The sequence below is a fragment of the Melanotaenia boesemani genome, chromosome 24 (assembly GCF_017639745.1).
Source record: "Melanotaenia boesemani isolate fMelBoe1 chromosome 24, fMelBoe1.pri, whole genome shotgun sequence".
Classification (NCBI taxonomy): Eukaryota; Metazoa; Chordata; class Actinopteri; order Atheriniformes; family Melanotaeniidae; genus Melanotaenia; species Melanotaenia boesemani.
This window is the reverse complement of record NC_055705.1, coordinates 6,525,090-6,545,805: the sequence shown is the minus strand read 5'-3', so window position 1 is coordinate 6,545,805 and position 20,716 is coordinate 6,525,090. Positions and strand designations below refer to the sequence as shown.

Below are 20,716 nucleotides of genomic sequence, written 5' to 3'. Positions count from 1 at the left end.
TCCCCAAAAAACAAGTATTAAATAGAATAAAAAAATAAAATGGGTATAAAATAGGATTAAATAATAAAAGTCTTTGCCACATGACAATAATAAATTAAATTAAACTGCACTGCAAATGAACTAAACAAAAAGCAGATTTGCAGCGTACTGTGTACTGAAACTGCAGTACTAAGTGTTCCTCATTTTCTGCTTTATTTTTTTTTTCTTTTGCCATACTCGCGTTTCTCCAGTAAAGCCCTCCACTCCTCATAGGACTGAGTCTCAGTCTCTTCACAGTACCAGTTACCGAAATACTGCCGATGTGTCGGTGGCTTCCTGTCCTTTTGGCACTTGCTGCAAACTATTATGGCTGTCTTCTTTTTGAAATGCCTGCCTGCTCTGCCTCCATTTTTATGCGTCTGTACTGCTGAGTGGTGTAAGGAACAGCTTGTGGTGTTGACTGTGTGGGAGATGATGGTGGTATGGATATATAAATGGGTGTGTTTGCAATATTTGACAGTTTAGGCATTGCTGGAAGCTGGGGTACCATAATGGGCAGAGGAGCAGGCGGAGCAGGCTGAATAAACACAAATTGCTGTGGAGGTGCCTGATGTTGTGGCCTCCCTTTCAGCTGGGCCTGCCCAGCAGTGTTCGGTGGCAGAACGAAAAGGTGAGGCTGAGCCAAAGTGCCAAAAGCAACAGTTTGTCCTTTCTGCAGGGCAGCCGGAAGTTTTGCTGGGGCTGCCATGGGTGCTTGTTGAGCTGGAAAACCCTGTTTAAGAATGTCTCGCTCCTGTGCCTTGCACCGCCTGCAGTACCTATGAAAACACAAAATAATGTATATGGAAAACCAAACTTTTCACATAGTATAATGTTCAAAAAAATGAGATCTTTCTTTTGATGTGATTCATATATATTTTTGCCCCAGACTGGAATATGTCATCACGTCTCAAAAAGAAAGTCTCATAATTAGTGGTCAACAAAATCACTTCTATGCAAAGCGTAAATATGTACATTTATATAAATCAAACTCACCGCTGTGAAACTGTAGCAGCATTTACTTCAGGCAGCTGGATTGTGGGCTCACTCATCAGCCTGGCATTTGTGATGACGCAGTCCCTGATGTTTTTGTAAGCGCGTACCACCACAGTGTATCTTGAGTCCCTCAGCGGACAGTGCTTGGGTATATGGCAAAGAGCTTCACAAAAACAGCCTCAACCACTCTGTTGCAGTCGGGCCGCTGTGCAGGACTGATCCCAATGAAACTCCTGTAGTAAAAAATTATATGTGCAAAAAAAGTATTAGAGTGATGTGACAATATCTTTGACTTTTTACATTATCCTAATATTGTGTTTTCTTAGTTTAACTCACCTTCTGGTGCTCTCCACACCTGGAGCCACATGGGTGGGGGCAGAGGAGGGTCCTGGGACTGCAGATGTGGATGGAGTTTCCTCCACAAAGGCAGGGGAGGGTCCTGGGGCTGGAAGAGTGGATGCAGGAGGGTGACTGACAGTGGATGAGGGCTCGGTATGTGACTGCATCAAAAATAAATCAGTAAAAGACCATTTCAGCACTCTGCTGCTTAGTTGTAATAGATGAGCAAATTATTATGTATTACAAAAAAAATTTGCAGACACTACATATACACAATGACTTACAATTAATGTATTATTTCTACTACAGTTAACTTAGAAAGGGCAAATTGTTAAAAGGTTTAGGTGCAAACCTCAAATCAATTTAAATAAGTGCTGAACTATCTATATATATTTGCCCTGTGAAGGGAAAATGTCAGAGCAATGAATGAATGAATGAATAAATGAATGAAAGAATGAATGAATAATATACACCCATCTACAAAATAAGAGTAATATATAAGTTTAGGTTAGTTGTCAAATTAACAGAGCTAATGTAAGCCCGCTAAGTTACTGTAGTAATAGTGACTGTGTCCATCCAAAAAATATACATACGTCTGTTTGTAACATTATATAACATTATATAACATTTAGGTCATTGATGAACTAAACTAGCAAAATATGCCGCCGGAAAATTTATTTTACCACTTAGCCACGAGTTCAACCACGGTAGACAGTGGATTAAAGTGCGAAAACAACCCCAGGAAAATAACCTGAGTGGGGGTTGGCCCAGGTAGTAGTCTCGTTATTACTAGCGTGGATATAATTTAAAAGCTACCGCCAGACAGTCACCCCAACAATTGATACAAAAAGTGTATAGATACGGTATGTTAAACGTACTTACCTCGTAGATGTCAGTATAAAATAGAACGATGCCGTAGAAAAATAAATGTACGCTACTTTTGCGCTCCAAGTCCGATTCCGCTAGCCAAGAATGAGGGGAGTTCTCTGATTGGTCCATTCTTGGTAGACGTGGGCGGGACTTCAGACCGCCGAGATGCGATTGGTAGATGAGTCCAATTTTTGGTCAATTCTTGGTTACAAGCCAACAGGTGATTGGCCATCACGCCAGCCTGGCTGCTTATGAGACAATATATTCAGAGTAAAGCTCATAAAACAAAATGTATAATTAGGAGGGGTTTGCTGAACGGCCTCACATGACTCTAAGTGGATTTATGGTTGTCTGCGTAACCGCCGTAGGCTCAGCATAGCTCCACAGAGGCTCGACACACACCCCTGGTAATTGATCAGTTTGGGATCACGTGTTGCCAGATATCTGGATGTTCTCGCTGAATTTGTGTGGTAACCACCATTTTCAAAAACAATAGCCAATGGAAGTGTACATCTACAAAGTGTAGCATTCACCCCATTCAGGAGGAGGCTTCCGGCCCTTACCAGTCAGCAAAATGGCATTTTGTCCATTTGCAATGCCAGCAATGTTAAATTTGTGTCCAAAAGGTGGAATTTAGTCCAAAAAGTGTCATTTTGTGTGTTTGGGAAGTTACAGCTTTTTATATGTGAGTCTTAATCATCCTGCAGACTGGATTTTCCAAGATCCAGTAAGTGGCTGGAAGATCTTTGAGTGATGAATGAGACTTCTTTAAAACGGCTATGGGCTGTGCTTTACAGGGACGTATGAGTGACCAAAATCACACTGTATATAAAGTTACAGCTTTTTTTATGAGAGGCTGGAGACCAAGCAGACATCTAGCCTGCTTGTGCATGGCTGCTGCAGGCCCACCCAACCACCAGCTTCTTTCCATGTCTGCTGGAGACCCAGCAGAACTCCAGTGGCTCTCCATGCCTGTGTGTGCCTGCTGCAGGCCCATCTGGCCCCCAGTTTCACCCCCAGTAACAGCCAGGACCCTACTCGGCCACCAGCACACCTTCAGCAGCTCCTGCATACCTGCAGGAACACCAGCACACATCCATCAACCACTGAATCCCTGTTAGACCATCAGCCTGCTTCAACCCTGCCGGACCTTGAGTACACCTTTGGCCCAGTGCATCCCTGCTGGACATACCAACCCCTTGCTGCTTCCTCTCCTACTGATTTAAATCTGAGCATTCAGCAACAAACATAAAGACGTGTGGTTCACGTTTCGAAGGCTGAGTGTAGAGGAGGCCACCAGGCTCTCTCCGAGGAGGCGGGGAGGGGAGCAGGGCAAGAGCCTTGAGGAAGAGAGGGAGATGCCCGGTCAAAGCTCTGTCTAGCATGGACTAAAACAGCACTGACAGTCCAGAAAAAATTCGGAATGAAGGAATTTTTAAACACAAAGTAGTTTTCAAAACTGCATGTTGCTAATGGATCTATTGTCTGACCCAGAGTGCAGTCATGACTGGTTCTGGCCTTTATAACAGGCAGCCACTCTCCATCTTCCTGGTACTGCTACCACCAGTGAATCTTTTAGTGGTACGCAGTACCGGACCGTACCGGCTTACGTTCACCCCGTTTATTGTTCGTTTGAAAAGTAGAAAAACTAGCGGTTCACGGTTCACACCGTCAATGTTTACTTCAAAGTATTGTGTTTGGCAGGACCTTCTCTAACACAGTAGCTGCTGGTGGTTGACAGGGTTTATACTTCACATATGCAGGGGCGGGTCTAGAAAAGTTCTGATGGGGGCCAGGCAGGAGCACATTTAAGTGTTATTTTTAATGAAAATATTGAACTAATTATTACAACTAAAGTGATCATCTAATGTAAACAAGTGAAGAAAAACTTGTAGAAAAGGTGTTTTCTTTCGGTGATGCTGCTGTAGGACTTTTATCACTGCTGCACAAACACACTTCAGTGATAAAAGAAAAACATGTTTTTATTCAGATCATCAGTTTTATCAGAGTTTCTTCACCAATGTTGGCTGTTTAACTTCAGTCGTGACATCTGCTGGTTTTATGACAGATATTATCACCATGGAGACGGTTGGTGAGACGATGATACATGAATTCTAAATTATAATATAGATCATGGTAAAGATGATTTAGAACAACAGATTAAAGTACTTTACATGCTGCATTTACTGACCATTGTACATCTGACAGTTATCCAAGGGAAGGTTAGTTAACAGTAAATATCTGTAGCATTGGCTCTTTTTGTTGATGTAAAACAGTAAAAACAGAAAGATTTCAGGCATATAAAAACTTGTGAATGGTGATTAATCATGAGCAATTTGGAAGCTGTTATTAATCTGATTAAATATTTTAATCATTTGACAGCCCTAATTATATTATATTATATTATATTATATTATATTATATTATATTATATTATATTATATTATATTATATTATATTATATTATATTATATAGATGTTTTTATAGCTGAATGGAAGACTGCTGGCCTGGATAAATTAAAACACCATTATGGATTACATAAAAAACAGCTTTCACCCCAAGCACACCTTTGCTGGATTAGTTGAATCGCAAGTATTAAGTTTCCACAGAATCTGCACACAAATGGAAGATTTTAAATTTGCCACCCAAACGCTGTTCTCCACCTTGTCCAGCAGGGGGTACTCTTGGACCTTCCTCAGGTCCTGTTTTAAAACATTTCTCCAGGTAAATCCCATCCAGGTCTCAGCTGCTCTCCCGTTTATCACCACCTTCTCAATCCGCAGTGGACTGATGCTCAGAGGAGGGCTGAGAGGGACTGGGTTGGCAGGCTGGGAACCACCTTTTCTCAGGGCCTGAACAAGTGGATGTTTCTCCATCCTTGATCTGGTCCCCTTCCTGCAGTCCCCCCTCCCTCTACCTCACTTAATCACCTGACTTACTGACAACTCTGATTATTAGGTTGTTGTGGTAAATACAGTCAGCTGATTTTATTTTATCTTACCGTCTGACCTGAATTAGGAAGTGAAAATGCTCATATATTTATTTGTGGGGAAAATAATAGTGTAATGGTTGGATACTAGACTAAATTTCTTGTTTATGTTCTGGATGCAGATGATTTGCTGGAGTCACTGACTGCATTTAGCAGCTCTGTCCTGCTTGCTTCAAATGCTGCACGAGCTCTTCGCTATCCTTACTGCTACCGAGTCAGGTGGTGTCATTAGGAGACACAAACACCTTTGGAAACCTGCCGGTTGGTGCTGAAGCTCATTTTCCCAGTGAAATCAAAGTCTGCAAATATCAGCTCATACATGACTGTAGAAGTCTCTGTTGCAGTGAGGACCCTGGTTATTTATTGAAATCTAGTGCAGTGCATAAATAAGGTGCTCTTCTTAAGCTTTGTGGAAGTGAACAAAGAAACATGAGGGCAACAATGGAAAAGTTACATTTTCTGACCAACCTTCAATTACTTGCTGCACTGACAACACAATACTTCAAAATGTTGATTCTGGATTGTTTACCAGCCGTAGGGCTGCAGTGCAGTGAGGCAGATTTCAGCCTGAGGTGTCTTATAGCAGCTAAAGCATGACGCGTTACATAATGATCGACAGACTAGAAATATATCACGTCAACTCTTTATTTGTTTGAGTCTCAATATTTTATGTACATTTTACAGCAGAATCTTGAACTTTGTTTTGTGTTGTTTATTGAAGGTTGAACTGTTGAATCCCCCACCTGAAGGATTTTTTTCCTCATCCCATAGTCAAAAAAGTAGTTCCTCATTTACTTCCAGATCCTTCATTGCTCTGAAAAAGATGACATGTGTTGTGATCCTTCGGGAAACTGCATTAAGCAGATTTCAGGCCTTATGTTTGTGTCCCATTTGGAGTGATTGATAATCCTCCCAAAAGTCTCCATGTGAGGGTGGCACGAGCATGGGACGTTGTGGGCATCAACACAGAGTTCCTTAGAGCCAGCCTTAAAGAAGAAGGAATAATCTGTGTCACTACTTCTGTTGGCCATCCTTCTTCTCCCCTCTGCGCCTGTGATGAGCTCTCCATGATAATCACACAAGATGGAGTTCTTCGGGAAGCGTTTCGTGGTTACCACTCCTGTGTGTAGGAGGCAAGAACATCAGTTTTCTTCATGTTTTTCTACGTAGCTTAACCATAAGTGCCTGGATGATGAGATTGGTTGTGGCATAAAAACAGAAGTGAAGGAGTTTTACATGCCCAGAATAAAACAGTGTTACCTTTCCCCTTCGCCAGCCCATGGCGATGGTTCAACAACAGCCAGATGTTTCCACTTCTGCGTGCGAACCAGCTTCATGAGTGAGATGCTGGACTCCACTTCCTCCTTCTTCGGTGGACTCCACTTGCTCCTGATGGCCTGAGCTGTCGGGCAGTTGGAATACCACCGTTCTTTTTGGATAATGCTGCCGATCTTTGGGATGGTGGGGGGGCGCCTTGTCCATTTTGCTGTGAAATAGATCAAATATAAATTGAATATGATAATATTCTTTTAAAAAAGTGTAGGTAATGATCATCACAGATATATATGACTTGTTTATTATTCCCCACACTGACCCAGCAGATGTTTCTCTCTCATCTTGAACTGCAGAGCTCTCCACTTGTCATACAGAACCCTGTCAGCACTGAAGCCAGCTGCAGTTCTTCTGACTTTGCTGGGTGGCTTCCCATCCAGGGTGACCGGGAACATCACTTGAAATTTAGTAAAATCTTCTTCTTCAGGGGCCTCTCTTGCTCTTTTTGATGCAGGACAACGCTGGTCATCTCTTGATTCATCAGAACTGCAGAAAGAAGAGACCTGAGTGAAAAAGCGAACATGAAGCAGCTGGGAGAGACTCTATATATTTCACCTTACTTACCTTTGTGTTAAGAAGTGTATGAAGTTGGCAGTGTTCACCATGTTTTCTGGGTCTCTCATTTGGTAGTGGTCTTTAGCAACCTTGTCCGTGTGCGCCAGATAATGGGCCAAACCAGTTTTCTGCTCATCCGTCAGCATGCTGTTGCATTCTGTTTCCACAGCCCGGCGGATTTCCTGGCTTGTGATGTTTTTCAACTTGTAACTAAAAATGGAAGAGAAATCGAAATGTCTTTAGTTCATCTCATAAACTTGGTTCAACTTTATACATCACACGCTAGAAAGAAATGTATTTAGATTCATAAACTCACTGTTCATGCAGACACCGGAGGTCGTTGGTGGCACTGTTAATCGGTCTTCCATTTCTCGCCAGAAACAGCCGATCATGTCCATCTGCGTCTTTGTCCACCACGTCTTTAATGCAGTCTGGTCGTACTGACATGTAGTACTGGTCAATTATCTGTGAGGACAAGAAGTTGAAGAAATGAATGAAAGAGAAGAAATGCAGACATAGATCCTGGTCCACATTTATGGACAGTGATGTTCATGAATCGAATCTAATTTTATTTATAGAGCACTTTTCATGCACAAAGCAACACAAAGTGCTGTACATAATAAAAACCAAATTATGCATATTAAAAACATTAATTTAAAAGCCTTCACACTCCAAAGAATAACAAAAAATAAGAAGGCACACCTCATAAAAGCTCACACATAATTGCACACAAACTCACACACATACAAACAAAGCACATGTACCCTCCCTCCACCCACCAGACCCCATTCTGTACAGACATGAACTCCCATCACTAATTACTCTCTGAACTGAAAGTAAGTATAAAAACAATGATAAAATGTAAACATCTGGTTTGAAGATGCTGTGAGGAAACGATATCTTGGGGATCCAGTCACACCAGATTCCAGCCCACCCATGACCACAGAGGTGCGCCACCACAGTAACCACCCAGGTCAGGGCAGGCCGGGGTCCACACCACAACCACATGGCTGCAGTGCAGGACCTCCTGCCATCCAGACAAGGGCAGTCTCCATGGCAACAGCCCCGCAGACAGAGCAGGCTACTGGTGTGAAGGATCCGCAGGAGGAAACACTGGAGTTAAACAGTAAAAACAAGATTAAATAAACTTAGAAACAATAACTGATAAAAGCCACAAGAATAAAAATACAGATAAAAGAGTTCAGAAAAATAATAAAAATAAAATGAAGGCCTCTATAAAAACTGTACTTGGGTAAAAATAAAATAAAACAGAAAGCCTTATAAATAGGTGGTAAAAATAATAGAAAGATATATTACTAAATAAGCAAAATTTTAAACAATAACTATTTAAATTTAACTATAAGTTAAGCTACAAAGACCAGCCTTTAATATTACTTACTGCAGCTTCTTCCTGTGTCAGGGCAAATGGAGCCACCTGATTGTTGGCCAAGACGACCCGTCCGTTGCAGTCTTCCTTCTGAAGCCATTCTGTGACCTGAGAAACAATCATGAACACATTAATGGTCTGAACAAAGTAGCTTGTCTGTTTTAAGATGTCCACTGCATGCTGAGAAAAACCTGGCCTGGAAAAGCACTTACTGTCAGTTCCTCCACTGCTCCAGGCCTCTGGAAATGACCCAGGAGGAGGATGGCTTCACAGTAATAACGGTACTGCGTCTTTTCTTCTTCTGTAACAGGTTCATGACTAAGAAGTCGCCTGTAAATTCCAAGAGCATCCTTCTTGGCCTCTCGGAGGACTTTCTGGTAGCTATGAACTGCCGTCTTCGGACCAACAAAGTAGTCATGTCTGAAAGATGAGACGGGCCAGAACACCAGTGAGAAGGAGAGGCTGAATTATTTGGATAACCTTTAAACACCAGACAGAAAATTAAGTTTGGGGGAAGTTAAAAACTCACCTTATACTGCACAGGTCTCTGTTGTGTGTCTTTGAAATTGGCTTTCTCAGAACAGTCAGAAACTCCAGGTAATGACTGCAGCTGTTTACTAAGCCTTGGTCAGATGAGCCATGCTCCAGCTTCAGGAACTTGATGAATTTGATCATGCTTTTAATGTAGTTGATCCTGGTGGCTGCTGACTGCCCCACTCTCTTCAACTCATTGAAGTAGTCCCCCAGCATTGTGGTGTCCTGGAGGAAGTCCAAGCTGACCTCATTTCCAGTTGGCTGCATGTACCTCAGCATTCTGGACACGTTGTCTACCTGTAAAGACACAGCAATTAAAAACAAATCAGGCTGCAGTTAGTGACTGAGTGAAGCCTCCATACATATGGTAATGAACATGCAGAGAGAGGAGCAGAAACCAGCCTGGTCTGCAAAAAAGAAAAAGAATAGAAAACAGACGCCTACCTCCTGCTGGCAGTTTGGAATCTGAAGCACAGAAACCAAATGATTTCTAAACTGCTGCAACACTGATGTCTCAGGAGGAAACTTGGCATACAGGTTTTCTTCCTGCATCCGGATTCTCAAAGATGTGGAGAACTGGGGAGTTGACCTGAGAAAGCACAGAGAAATGTAGTTCATACATGTCCACAGAGGAGACCACTAATTCAGTCCTGTCTGTGTGGAAGTTGATGGACTCACCTTTGCCTGGTGGGATCACTGGAGCTGCCTTCCTCTGCTTCAGAGGCTTGGATGAGGCTGCATTCACCGGTGTTGTTTTCTGCAGAGGGAAGTGGGGGAGCAGAGGTTGATGGCTGCTCAGCTACTGTTGTCTCCTCTGCTTCTGCAGAGTCTATGTCTTCGGACATGTTTGGGACAAAGAAACCTCTTCTTTTCAGCTCTTTTACAAGAGCACACCGGGAAGGACCATGAGGACACCACTGGCAGATTTGATCGTAATCCCAGGTCCTCCCCTCACGAGTCCAGGCCTTGGTTGACTCTTTGGCCTTCAGTAATTCCTGCTGCTGCTCCTCTGGTGTGTTTGTTTTCATGCAGACCCTGGCGAGGTGCACGGAGAGGGTCTCATATGGCTTAAAGCACTTCAGGCAGTGAACCACACGGCGATCGTAGCTCCTGTAACAAAGAGATGAAACACATTGTTCATGTACAGATAACTACACTGCTGTTTTCCACAGGTATGTGACTATAAAACATGTTTAACAATAAAATACAGGAAATAAGAGCAGTGAAAAGGTTTGGTCTGACTTACTTGTTGTCTTGAGCCATAGCAAAAAGCCTTGAGGAAGCAAAAGCAAAATGAGGAAAAAAATCCAGCGATGTCCAGCAGCGTACTCTGTGCCTCTCAGGAAACAATGAGCAAGGTTTATAAAATCAGACCAGTTTAAACTAAACTCTGCCATTGTGATGTACCTGGGTTACGCCCACCCATCAGAGGCCCATTTAGAGGTCTTTGTCTCAGAGCAGAGCAGCAATCTCAGGCATGGCTTCTCTAACTGAAGGTGCTTTCACTGATAGCTGGCAATAAGGAAAGGAATTTGAATCTTGGTCTTAACTGTTTCAAGTTGTGGAGAATTCAAAGTTTTACTTGCATTGAACTGTGTTTATCCAAGAGATGCTTCAGTTTTATCTGGGTAATAAAATACTCAGTCATCTGCAGCAGAAATGATTATACTTGTTTCTGAGTCTGTATCGTGGATGATTTAATTTGACAGTCAGTGAAGGCAGCTCAGCTGGTTGAAGTTTAAATACAACTTAACCCAAGTCAGAAAACAAGTTAAATGGATTTAAATATCTGTATAAATAAGTCATGTTACCTGCCTTCCTCATTGTTTCCTGAAACATTTCATGAATTTATTCCTGGTTTCAGTGTTATTGCCTCAGTTTCTTGTAATCCAAAAAGCACTTATCTGACTTATACGTTTTCCTTTGTCCTTTAAAATATCCTTGAATCAAACATTACAGGGTGGAGTTTTTTATTGGTTCGTGTAAATTAATGACCAAATGTGCTGGAAGGGAAGTTAACCCACAGAAGAGGTAGAGAAGACTTTTTCTGCTAAGATGTTTGCCATGCTGATGTGGTGACATGACACAGATCCACAATCCTAACCATATCAAGGAAATCAGACAGCATCCAGCTCAGCTAAAGCAATCCTTGATTCACTGAAAGAACATGGATTTCAGTGTGCAAGTATTTTGAGTCTTGAAGATATATTTGAACATTTATGGATGTGTGGCCTAAACTGCTGTGCAGTAAATATTTAAGAGGGTCAAGAACGAAATTATTTGAAGATACTGAAGAGATCAAAAAATCTTTGGGCTTCATGTCACAGGAAATAACTCATGTAGCAACTGGAGAAAGAAGCCTCGAGGAGCTGCTGGAGGAAATCAAATCACTTCAGAAACTGGTAAAAAAATAAAAATAAATAAGACAAGAAAATCAAAGAACTGGAAAAAAGAATTGATGGCTTGTAAAGTTATTCAAGAATGGAAGATGCCCTGATATCAGGGCTTGGAATACAACACACATGCACCGGCTACAACCGGTGGTGGGGTAGATGAAAATCTGCAAAATTAAACTCTGATTTGCTCACAATTCAACATGTAATAAAGCTTATTGACAGCAAAGACATTACAACAGGCATTAAAAACATTGCTGCTTGCCAGATTTTGCCTTCAGAAATACAGTAAAAAGCCAAACATTATGATTGGCTTTACCAACAGGAAGCACAAAATGGAGGTGCTTAGAAATGCCAGAAAGTTGAAGGGCACAGATGTTTATGTGAATTAGCACCTAACCAAGAGAAATGCCAAAATTGCAAGAGAAGTAAGGATTCTGAGAAAAGAAAGGAAGATTTAAGAAACCTGGACAAGAAACTGTAGATAGATAAATAGATAAAGTCCTGATTAATAATTAATGTGTAAGGATTTCCACAGTGTGAGATCATCCTCAACTATTTTTAGAAGCTGGACATAATTTAGCTTTGTTAGTTCTGACAACCTGGTAGAAATGTTTATTTCTAAGTATCTAATATATCCTGATTGAGCAGTATCAGGATTAATCTGGAAAGTGCAGTTAATGGGTAAAACAATGGTTTTAGGCCAATTAATGGAGTAGTCAGAGATTGATAAGAATATATTAATCAGTGTGATTCCTTGATAAAGACAAGATTGAGAGTTTTGGAGGAAGACACATGTCAAATTTAAGTCATCCACACATCATAGTAAAACCTCTCATACACTATACTGAAACTTCCTCTCATTTACTATACTGAAATGCTCTCACATAGTAAAATCTCCTCTTATATTCTATACCGAAATGCTTTTAGACACTATATTGAAATCATTCACACACTATAGTGAAATTTCTGAAATCACATTTCCCCAGTATGTATGAAAAGAATTCTACTAGTGTGTGTGAGAGCAGATTTCACTTGAAAAGAAAGTCATTTCAGTTGAAACGGAAGTCACGTGGTAGAAAACAAAACAAAACAAAACAAAAAAAAAAAAAGCAGGAGCGCCTTTTCAGTACAAACCAAAGCAGTAAGGATTCATTGTTGTATTACCTTTATCACTTTTGTTTACTATCTAACTGATTCTTGGCCAAGTTACCAAAGATGTAAACCAATATTAATCTTAAGTTCCTTTAGAAAACTTTGTTGAGTTAAAAGATGCATTTTCCTTTTATTGTTTTAAAGACAACATATTGTAAACATTTGATATTTGACCTGAAGACATTAATGGAACACATTAGTGTCCAGTTTTCACTCTGCTTTTAATTTTGTAATTATTAATGAAAATAACCAAACAAGCTCACAATGTGTTGCTATATGTTGAACTTATAGATCTGCTATTTTCTTGTGTGACATTTTTGTATGATGAAGTAGGAAATCAATTCATGAAAAAAGTTGAAATGTAGAAATAAAAGGTTTCTGCCCAACAGCAGTTAAGTAAAGCACAGCAGCATTTCATCCCTGTTGATGGGAAAGTCTCGGCTAAAGCTGGTAAAGGATCTGGTTATTATGTAAAAGCATTAAGGTTAACTTGTTTTATGAATTGCAATACTTGTTATAACCTGTCAAGCGTGATTCCACTTTTTAATATGTATTATTGACATGAATTATATTGTTAAAAAGAACCAATACCTTATTTTATTTAAATAAAACTAGACTAAAATCTTTTAAAGTTTTTGTCGACTAAAACTATCAAACTTAGAAATGACTAAAACTAATAAGCATTTTCATCCTGAAGACTAAAACTAAGACTAAAACTGAGATGCCTGCCAAAAACAACACTGTGCACCAGTGCACTAAGCAAGGTCCATAAGGACATGGATGAGCGAGTTTGGTTGGATGAACTTGATTCGCCTGCACAACCTGATAGAACACCTTTGGGATGAAGTGGAGCAGAGGCTGAGAGCCAGGCCTTCTCGTCCAACATCAGTGTCCGACCTCACAAATGTGCTTCTGGAGGAATGGAGTAGCTGCCCACCTTTTATTCATGAATGGTTCAGTTAAAATACAGAACTATGGAATAATGAATGAAGCCATGAAGTCATTGGTTCGATGTCGACTGAAGTCAAAACTCTTCTGCTGCTAATGTTAATTTCCATGATGATGTTTGCTCCCTGGTCCAGCAGCAGAAGTTAAATCTTGGTGTGATGTTAATATCAGGGTGTTGCTCATTTGATGGACAGTAAATTAGAAATTGGGGTAGAAATTGTTAGAACATCCATTTATCTGTTCATCTCTATAAAATTTAATATAAATGAACAATAAGAAACATTATCAGCTGACTGTGTTGATCAGAAGTCAGTCCCAGCATTACATTCACTCATATGTAAAATCTTCATTGTGATTCAGAAAATATAATATTTTTTTACTCCTGACATCAAGCTGGTAAGGATTTAATGTATTTACATCTAGTTTGAAGTTGTCTGAAACAACTAAAAGCTTTCTTGAAACGGCCTTTTCTCCTTCATCTTCACTCCTCTTCATCCCACAGGAGGTCTGGACTGATGCTCAGCTGCTTCCTGCTCTGGATGTATCTGCAGCCAGATTCCCGTAATCATGTGTCAGCAGTCAACCTGCAGCGTTTCATTGGTTGTGCAGTTCGGGAGTTTACTTTCCTGGCCAGGAAGCCCGGATGCGGCAGCCTGCACATCACCACCGATGCCTGCTGGGGGCGCTGTGAGACCTGGGAGGTGAGGAGAAGGGAGGCATTTGCTCTGCTGACCTCAGCACCCTCTGCAGGGCCCTCCAGTCACGACCAGTACTGTTCCCGTACCACTGGGTGATGTTACCAGTCAGAACACTCTCCACCACTCCAGTGTAGAACATCCTCATGATTTTCAGACTCTGAACTTCCTCAGTTGTCTGAGGTGAAAAAGGCGCTGCCTCGTCTTCTTCACCTGGCTGTCTATGTGCAGAGTCCAGGAAAGATCCTCGGTGATGTGCACACCCAGGTACTTGAAACTGCACACCCTCTCCACCAGAGTCCCACTAATACTCAGAGGGGTGTAGTTCCTCTGCTTTTTCCAGCTCCCCTGTATACGCCCGCTCATCATTGTTGTTGATGCAACCAACCACCACAGCGTCGTCCGTGAACTTTACTATGGTGATGGAGCTGTCCATGGCTACACAGTCATGAGTGTACGGGGAAAAGAGCAGAGGGCTGAGGACACTGAGGGAGCTTGGAGTGGAGTGTGGTGGGGACTATAGTGTTGAAAGCTGAACTAAAGTCAGTGAACAACATCCTTACATAGTCCCCTGTGTCCCGTTGTCCAGGTGGGTGAGGGTGGTGTGCGGTACCTGGGACATCGTCCGTGGATCTGTTTGGCTGATAAGTGAACTAAAGTGGGTCCAGAGACTCAGGGAGGGAGGCACAGAGTAGCTTCAAGATTTACATTTTTGCTTTCCCTTAGAAGTGGAATCAGAATAAACTCTCTTAAAGCAGCAACAAAATAAGATGAAATACATACAGGAATATATTAACAGTTACCAGTGACTTTGCAGGTGGGCCAGAAATTCCCATGAAAAAATGATTTGATAAGAAAATGAAGGTTAGTCATGTAACTGGTCACTAAAACAAGCGGAACAAAATAACCCATAAAATGTTAAACGGGAGAGAAAAACAAGACATATTGTATAAAAACTACAAATAAAGTTGTAAACAAAATAAGTAGGCTACTGTTATATTTCTTGAGACAAAGGCACATGTCGAGGTAAAGCAATTATGTCTCAAAACAGTATAAAACCTTGATTTGATTTCACCAAGCTAACATGAAACAAACTATAATATGTTTAAACACTGTAATTATCGTGAAGACATTCTTATTATTCACCATTATCTGAATTAGGGTAGAAAGAATCTGCTTCCCTCATGCGGTGGGTTTATTGAAATGAGGAAACAGCGCCGCAATTCCCTCTAGTGGTAGGTGAACCAATTGTTCCTAGAGCAGGATTTAAGGCTTATGAGCTGCTCACCCGTGCATAATGCATTATACTGAACAAAATGACAACATCCTTATAAAGGAAATATGAAATATACAAGTTTTTAACTATATTTAACTCTTAATTTACTATTATGCTTTACTATTTATTGCAAACCTTGTTACTGTTTTTAACCATTTTACCTCTTTTAAAATGAAATCACCTTATGAATTACTCCATCTTAAGAAGGTAGAAAATATGGTTGGGGGGTATGCCTGTGTTATATCAACCCATCACAACATCACTTCCTGTTGTGGAACTTGATGGCGCCTGTTAACATTAGTTGCTAATACGAGTGCCAGAGGTCTTAGCATTTACTGCTAATGTGAGCGGAAATACGACTTTATAGACAAATGTAATCCACACTGGTGCATGAAAACATTTGAGTTTGACATCATCTCGGCAAGAGAAGCTGATTTTGGACGGAGGCAACACAGGAAACCAGTTACATGCAAAGATCTCGCCGAGCCTCGATAATTCACACGAGAGTAGGATCACGGTACTGAACCAACAGCCATCCAGCATCCTACCTGTACTGTGTTGTAGAAAAATGAATTAGTCTGGTTGAGAGAAAGTGTAACAAAGTTTATTTAGGAAAATGAAAGGACAAATACTTGCAGCAAGGAGAGCGTCATCTGACTCGCATGGAGTCAGAAGAGGCTCTGAGGAAGCAGGAGAAAAACAAAAAGTTATACTTTTCTGTTGAAAGAATCCTCCCTTCCTCAAGACCTTGGGTGAGCACGTAAAGAGAGGGTACATTTAGCTTTATTTACTATTTACCACAATTTAGAGCCATGTTCTTGTTTGGCTCAGTACCAGCCAAATAAATCAGTTTAAAGCCACGTGTCTTCAGAAAGTTGAATTTCATATCTTTAATAAATGAAATAAATCAGATTCCTGATCTTTCTGATTATCTTAGAACGTGAAACAAGGGGAAAACAGTTATCTGTCCATTTCACATTTATTATTATGGCTCTGAACATTTTAATTCAAATATCAGTGTATGAAAAGTATTAAAATGGGACATTTCTATAACAAATTAATTAGTTTTAAATTTAGATTGTTTTCCACATGGAGGTCATGTTATGTAATTGATGATCATTGTCCCTGCGATGTTCTCTGTGTAATCTTAATCTGCAGAGTTTATATGCTGAATGTGCAGTTGTGAGAGTTCATTAAACTTGCTTCACTTCACAGTTTTAAAGATCTAACCACCTTTGTTTGTATAATTTCTTTATAAATAAAGCAAAAACTGAGCATTTTAAATGTTGCCGCGTTAATCAGTTTTTCCCCCGAGTGCTTGAAATTATCACTATTTAGGAGGAAAAGGTTGATGTAATCCGCCACGTAGTCACATGATTCTGAGGAGCTGCAGAACTGAGAGGGAACCAGAACTACAGGAAAGTGCATCAGTCCTTCCTGTGATAAAAGATCAACCAAAAAGTAGTTTCTTTACATCTGAGTTACTTTCAGTTAATAAGACAACACAAACTCTTTACTAAGAAACTTTTCTTTCTAATGTGTTTTTCATGAGCATCTCTGTGGCTGAAAAAGTTTAGTGCATCCCAGCTTTTTCTATATTAACATTTTGATGTAACATTATAGACGTTACGACCTTTAGAAAAATGTTATTTGGGGAGGTGGGGGAGTGCACTGTAGGCCCATGTGCCACAGTTTAAGTTTTAATCTTTAATGCTATTTTTTCACCCTGGCATTACTTTTACTTTTATACTTTAAGTATTTTTAAACCAGTACTTTTACACTTTTACTTAGGTAAAAACTTTGAGTTGATACTTTTCTTCTACAGAAGTCTTTTTAAACCTGAGTAATGAATGTGCGTAACACCGGAGCAGGAGAAATCCTCCATCTGCTCCTGACTGGAACAAGTTGCTTCCATCTTCACCTGCTGAGAGACTTTAGGAAACTCTTATTTTTGTCATATTTTCAGCTGGTGTTTTCCGACGAATGCACTCTGTCCTCTGACGGAAACCTGTGTGTGTGTGCACGTGTGTGTGCTTACTGCCATGGACATCACGGAGCAGCTATGACATGTCGTCATGTAAAACAGATCAATAGCATCAGACTGTTTATGTTTTTATAAAAAAGGAGGACGTGTAAACTTGTTGTAGAGGAAATGTGACTTTAAATGATCATGTCGGATTAATTTTAGAGTACATACGTGTGGTGACATTGTTATACCCCTGAATTAGGGAAGAAAAAATCACGCGAGTGATTAATACTGCTTCCCTCATGCAGTGGGTTCATTGCAATGTACAAATCAACAATATTGAACAAATATACATTGCTGTTCTTCTGCCATTACAATCAATGGGAGAGAAAAACAAGACATATTGTATAAAAACTACAAATAAAGTTGTAAAAAAAATAAGTAGGCTACTGTTATATTTTTTGAGACAAAGGCACATGTCGAGGTAAAGCAATTATGTCTCAAAACAGTATAAAACCTTGATTTGACTTCATCAAGCTAACATGAAACAAACTATAATATGTTTAAACACTGTAATTATCGTGAAGACATTCATATTATTCACCATTACCTGAATTAGGGTAGAAAGAATCTGCTTCCCTCATGCGGTGGGTTTATTGAAATGAGGAAACAGCTCCGTAATTCCCTCTAGTGGTAGGTGAACCAATTGTTCCTAGAGCAGGATTTAAGGCTTATGAGCTGCTCACCCGTTCATCAAAAAAACAAAAAATAGGGTTAGGGTTAGGGTTAAAAAAAATGAACAAAATGACAGCATCCTTATAAAGGAAATATGAAATTAGCATGTTCTTAACTATATTTAACTCGTAAATTTACTATTATGTTTTACTATTTATTGCAAACCTTGTTACTGTTTTTAACCATTTTACCTCTTTTAAAATGAAATCACCTTATGAATTACTCCATCTTAAGAAGGTAGAAAATATGGTTGGGGGGTATGCCTGTGTTATATTAACCCATCACAACATCACTTCCTGTTGTGGAACTTGATGGCGCCTGTTAACATTAGTTGCTAATACGAGTGCCAGCGGTCTTAGTATTTACTGCTAATGTGAGCGGAAATACGACTTTATAGACAAATGTAATCACACTGGTGCATGAAAACATTTGAGTTTGACATCATCTCAGCAAGAGAAGGTGATTTTGGACGGAGACAACACAGGAAACCAGTTACATGCAAAGATCTCGCCGAGCCTCGATAATTCACACGAGAGTAGGGTCACGGTACTGAACCAACAGCCATCCAGCATCCTACCTGTACTGTGTTGTAGAAAAATGAATTAGTCTGGTTGAGAGAAAGTGTAACAAAGTTTATTTAGGAAAATGAAAGGACAAATACTTGCAGCAAGGAGAGCGTCATCTGACTCGCATGGAGTCAGAAGAGGCTCTGAGGAAGCAGGAGAAAAACAAAAAATTATACATTTCTTTTGAAAGAATCCTCCCTTCCTCAAGACCTTGGGTGAGCACGTAAATCTCAGGACTGGCACCACAGACAACCTGTGCTGTCTTGGAGGAGTCCAGCCATAGTTGTGTCTGCACAAGAACCAGACTGCACCACATTACCAAGGTTCTGAGGAAGGACCAGATAAAGGTCATCTTACCCTCGTAGTGAACTTTTAACAGAGAAAATGTATTTGAAGAGAATAAACCTTAAAAGTGAACTAAAACATGATGAGTAAAAATCTACTATGTCTAATATGGAACAATCAATGTATAAATGAATAAATGTATATAATGGAAGAAGTAATGGAAATATATGAAGCAATAAGGGATAATATGTCAAATTTCTTCTTCAATTACACCGACGTTACGACACGGCGTTGATTTCACAGTCATGTCCTTTTTTTCTCATCCTCGACTTTTATAGCCCTTAAAAACAAATCACTTCACGGGGCTTAACTGTTTATATATACAGTCACTGGTATTAACTATCACGTTTTTCTTTTTTTGTTAGTTTGTTTTTAATAATGTGGGAAAAGGGGAGTCATCCTATAACCGATGTCCTTGATCCAGGTCAGTGTGGTAGTTCTGTCAGGTAGCCAAGCTAACTTTGTTTATAAAGCACTTTGACAGCAACCACGGACCAAAACGCTGAACATATAAAACAAACTTGGGAAAAAATAAACAAAATACAAGAACAATTTATTTTAATTTTATTTTTATTTAACCAGAAAAGCCTCACTGACATTAAAATATGTTTTCCAAGGTGTCCTGGCCAAGACAGCAGCAGAGCAGCTAAAAACTGAACTGCTCTGCTGTACTGAGACAAAACAGGGAGCTGAAGGCCTCACAAGCTTAAAAACACACTACAGACCAGATAAAAGCCAGTTTTAGTAACGTTATTATGCCAGCTGATGATTGACAGCCGGCCTGTTTGACAGAGCTGATTATCATAAAACATCATTTCACTGATTGCAGATCCCAGATCTGATGAACCAGCCTAGAGGAGATCAGATTAAGTGGCTGTACATAATATTTTATATTATTTTATATATTCATTATAGAAATTAGGTCTTTTCATTGAGCACAGTGCCTAATTATTATTGTCATATTTTATTTTTAGTATAAGCTTGATAATCTCTCATGTTGTTACCATTTAATTTAATTTAACTTTAACCAAAGGCATGAAGGTCCCACAAGGCGATGCCAGACACTGTCTGGATGGCCGCCTGAGGAGCTTCACCACCACAGGGTCATGGTCTGCAGGTGAGGCCAACAGGCCAGCAGCCAGAAGAAGAGGTGGGACGAGCTGGATCAGAGGGTTTGTGTCTATTTAACAGGTCTTTACTTTTACAGTTCTTTTGGTACCAAATGCAACAACATAAACTGTTTTTTGGGCATTGTTCTTTTTAGATTGAGAAATGTCCAATGATGCAGCAGAAGACCTTGTTTGGTGGTGGGAGGAGGTGTGTGTGTGGATTCTTCATCTAGATGGTAAGAGGCCTAACACAGTAGTTTTGTAGTATAGTAGAAATATCACCTCACAAAGTGACCAGTGATATATCTACTTTGTCATGGAACAGCTGCTCCTGCATCCCAGGCGGCTCCGACGTCGCAGGCTTCAGCTGCTGCTGCTGCCCAGTCTGCTGCACTGGGACCAGTACAGGGAGCTGAAGGCCACAAGCAGCGACCACCACTGAGTTTGTCCATGGTATTAGTTTAGTTGTTAATGCTCCTAAATTTACTATAAATATATTTAGTTCAG

The 20,716-nt window shown here is 40.2% G+C and overlaps 2 protein-coding genes across 2 annotated transcripts in view; one reads left to right on the top strand and one right to left on the bottom strand.

The window, feature by feature from the left end:
* Positions 1–16,368, top strand: part of LOC121635610 (glycoprotein hormone beta-5-like) — a 30,109-nt gene extending 13,741 nt beyond the window's left edge. Inside the window, exon 4 of the mRNA XM_041978886.1 lies at positions 16,264–16,368. The gene's annotated coding sequence lies outside the window, so the exon portion shown is untranslated. The remainder of the gene's footprint in view (positions 1–16,263) is intronic.
* Positions 8,470–9,866, bottom strand: LOC121635161. The gene is made up of 5 exons (XM_041978246.1): positions 9,700–9,866; positions 9,466–9,610; positions 9,017–9,318; positions 8,700–8,907; positions 8,470–8,595 (listed from the first exon to the last, which is right to left on the bottom strand). Exons 1-5 carry the CDS (start codon positions 9,864–9,866, stop codon positions 8,470–8,472), a joined length of 948 nt encoding a protein of 315 aa, XP_041834180.1.
* Positions 16,369–20,716: the final 4,348 nt, after the last annotated feature.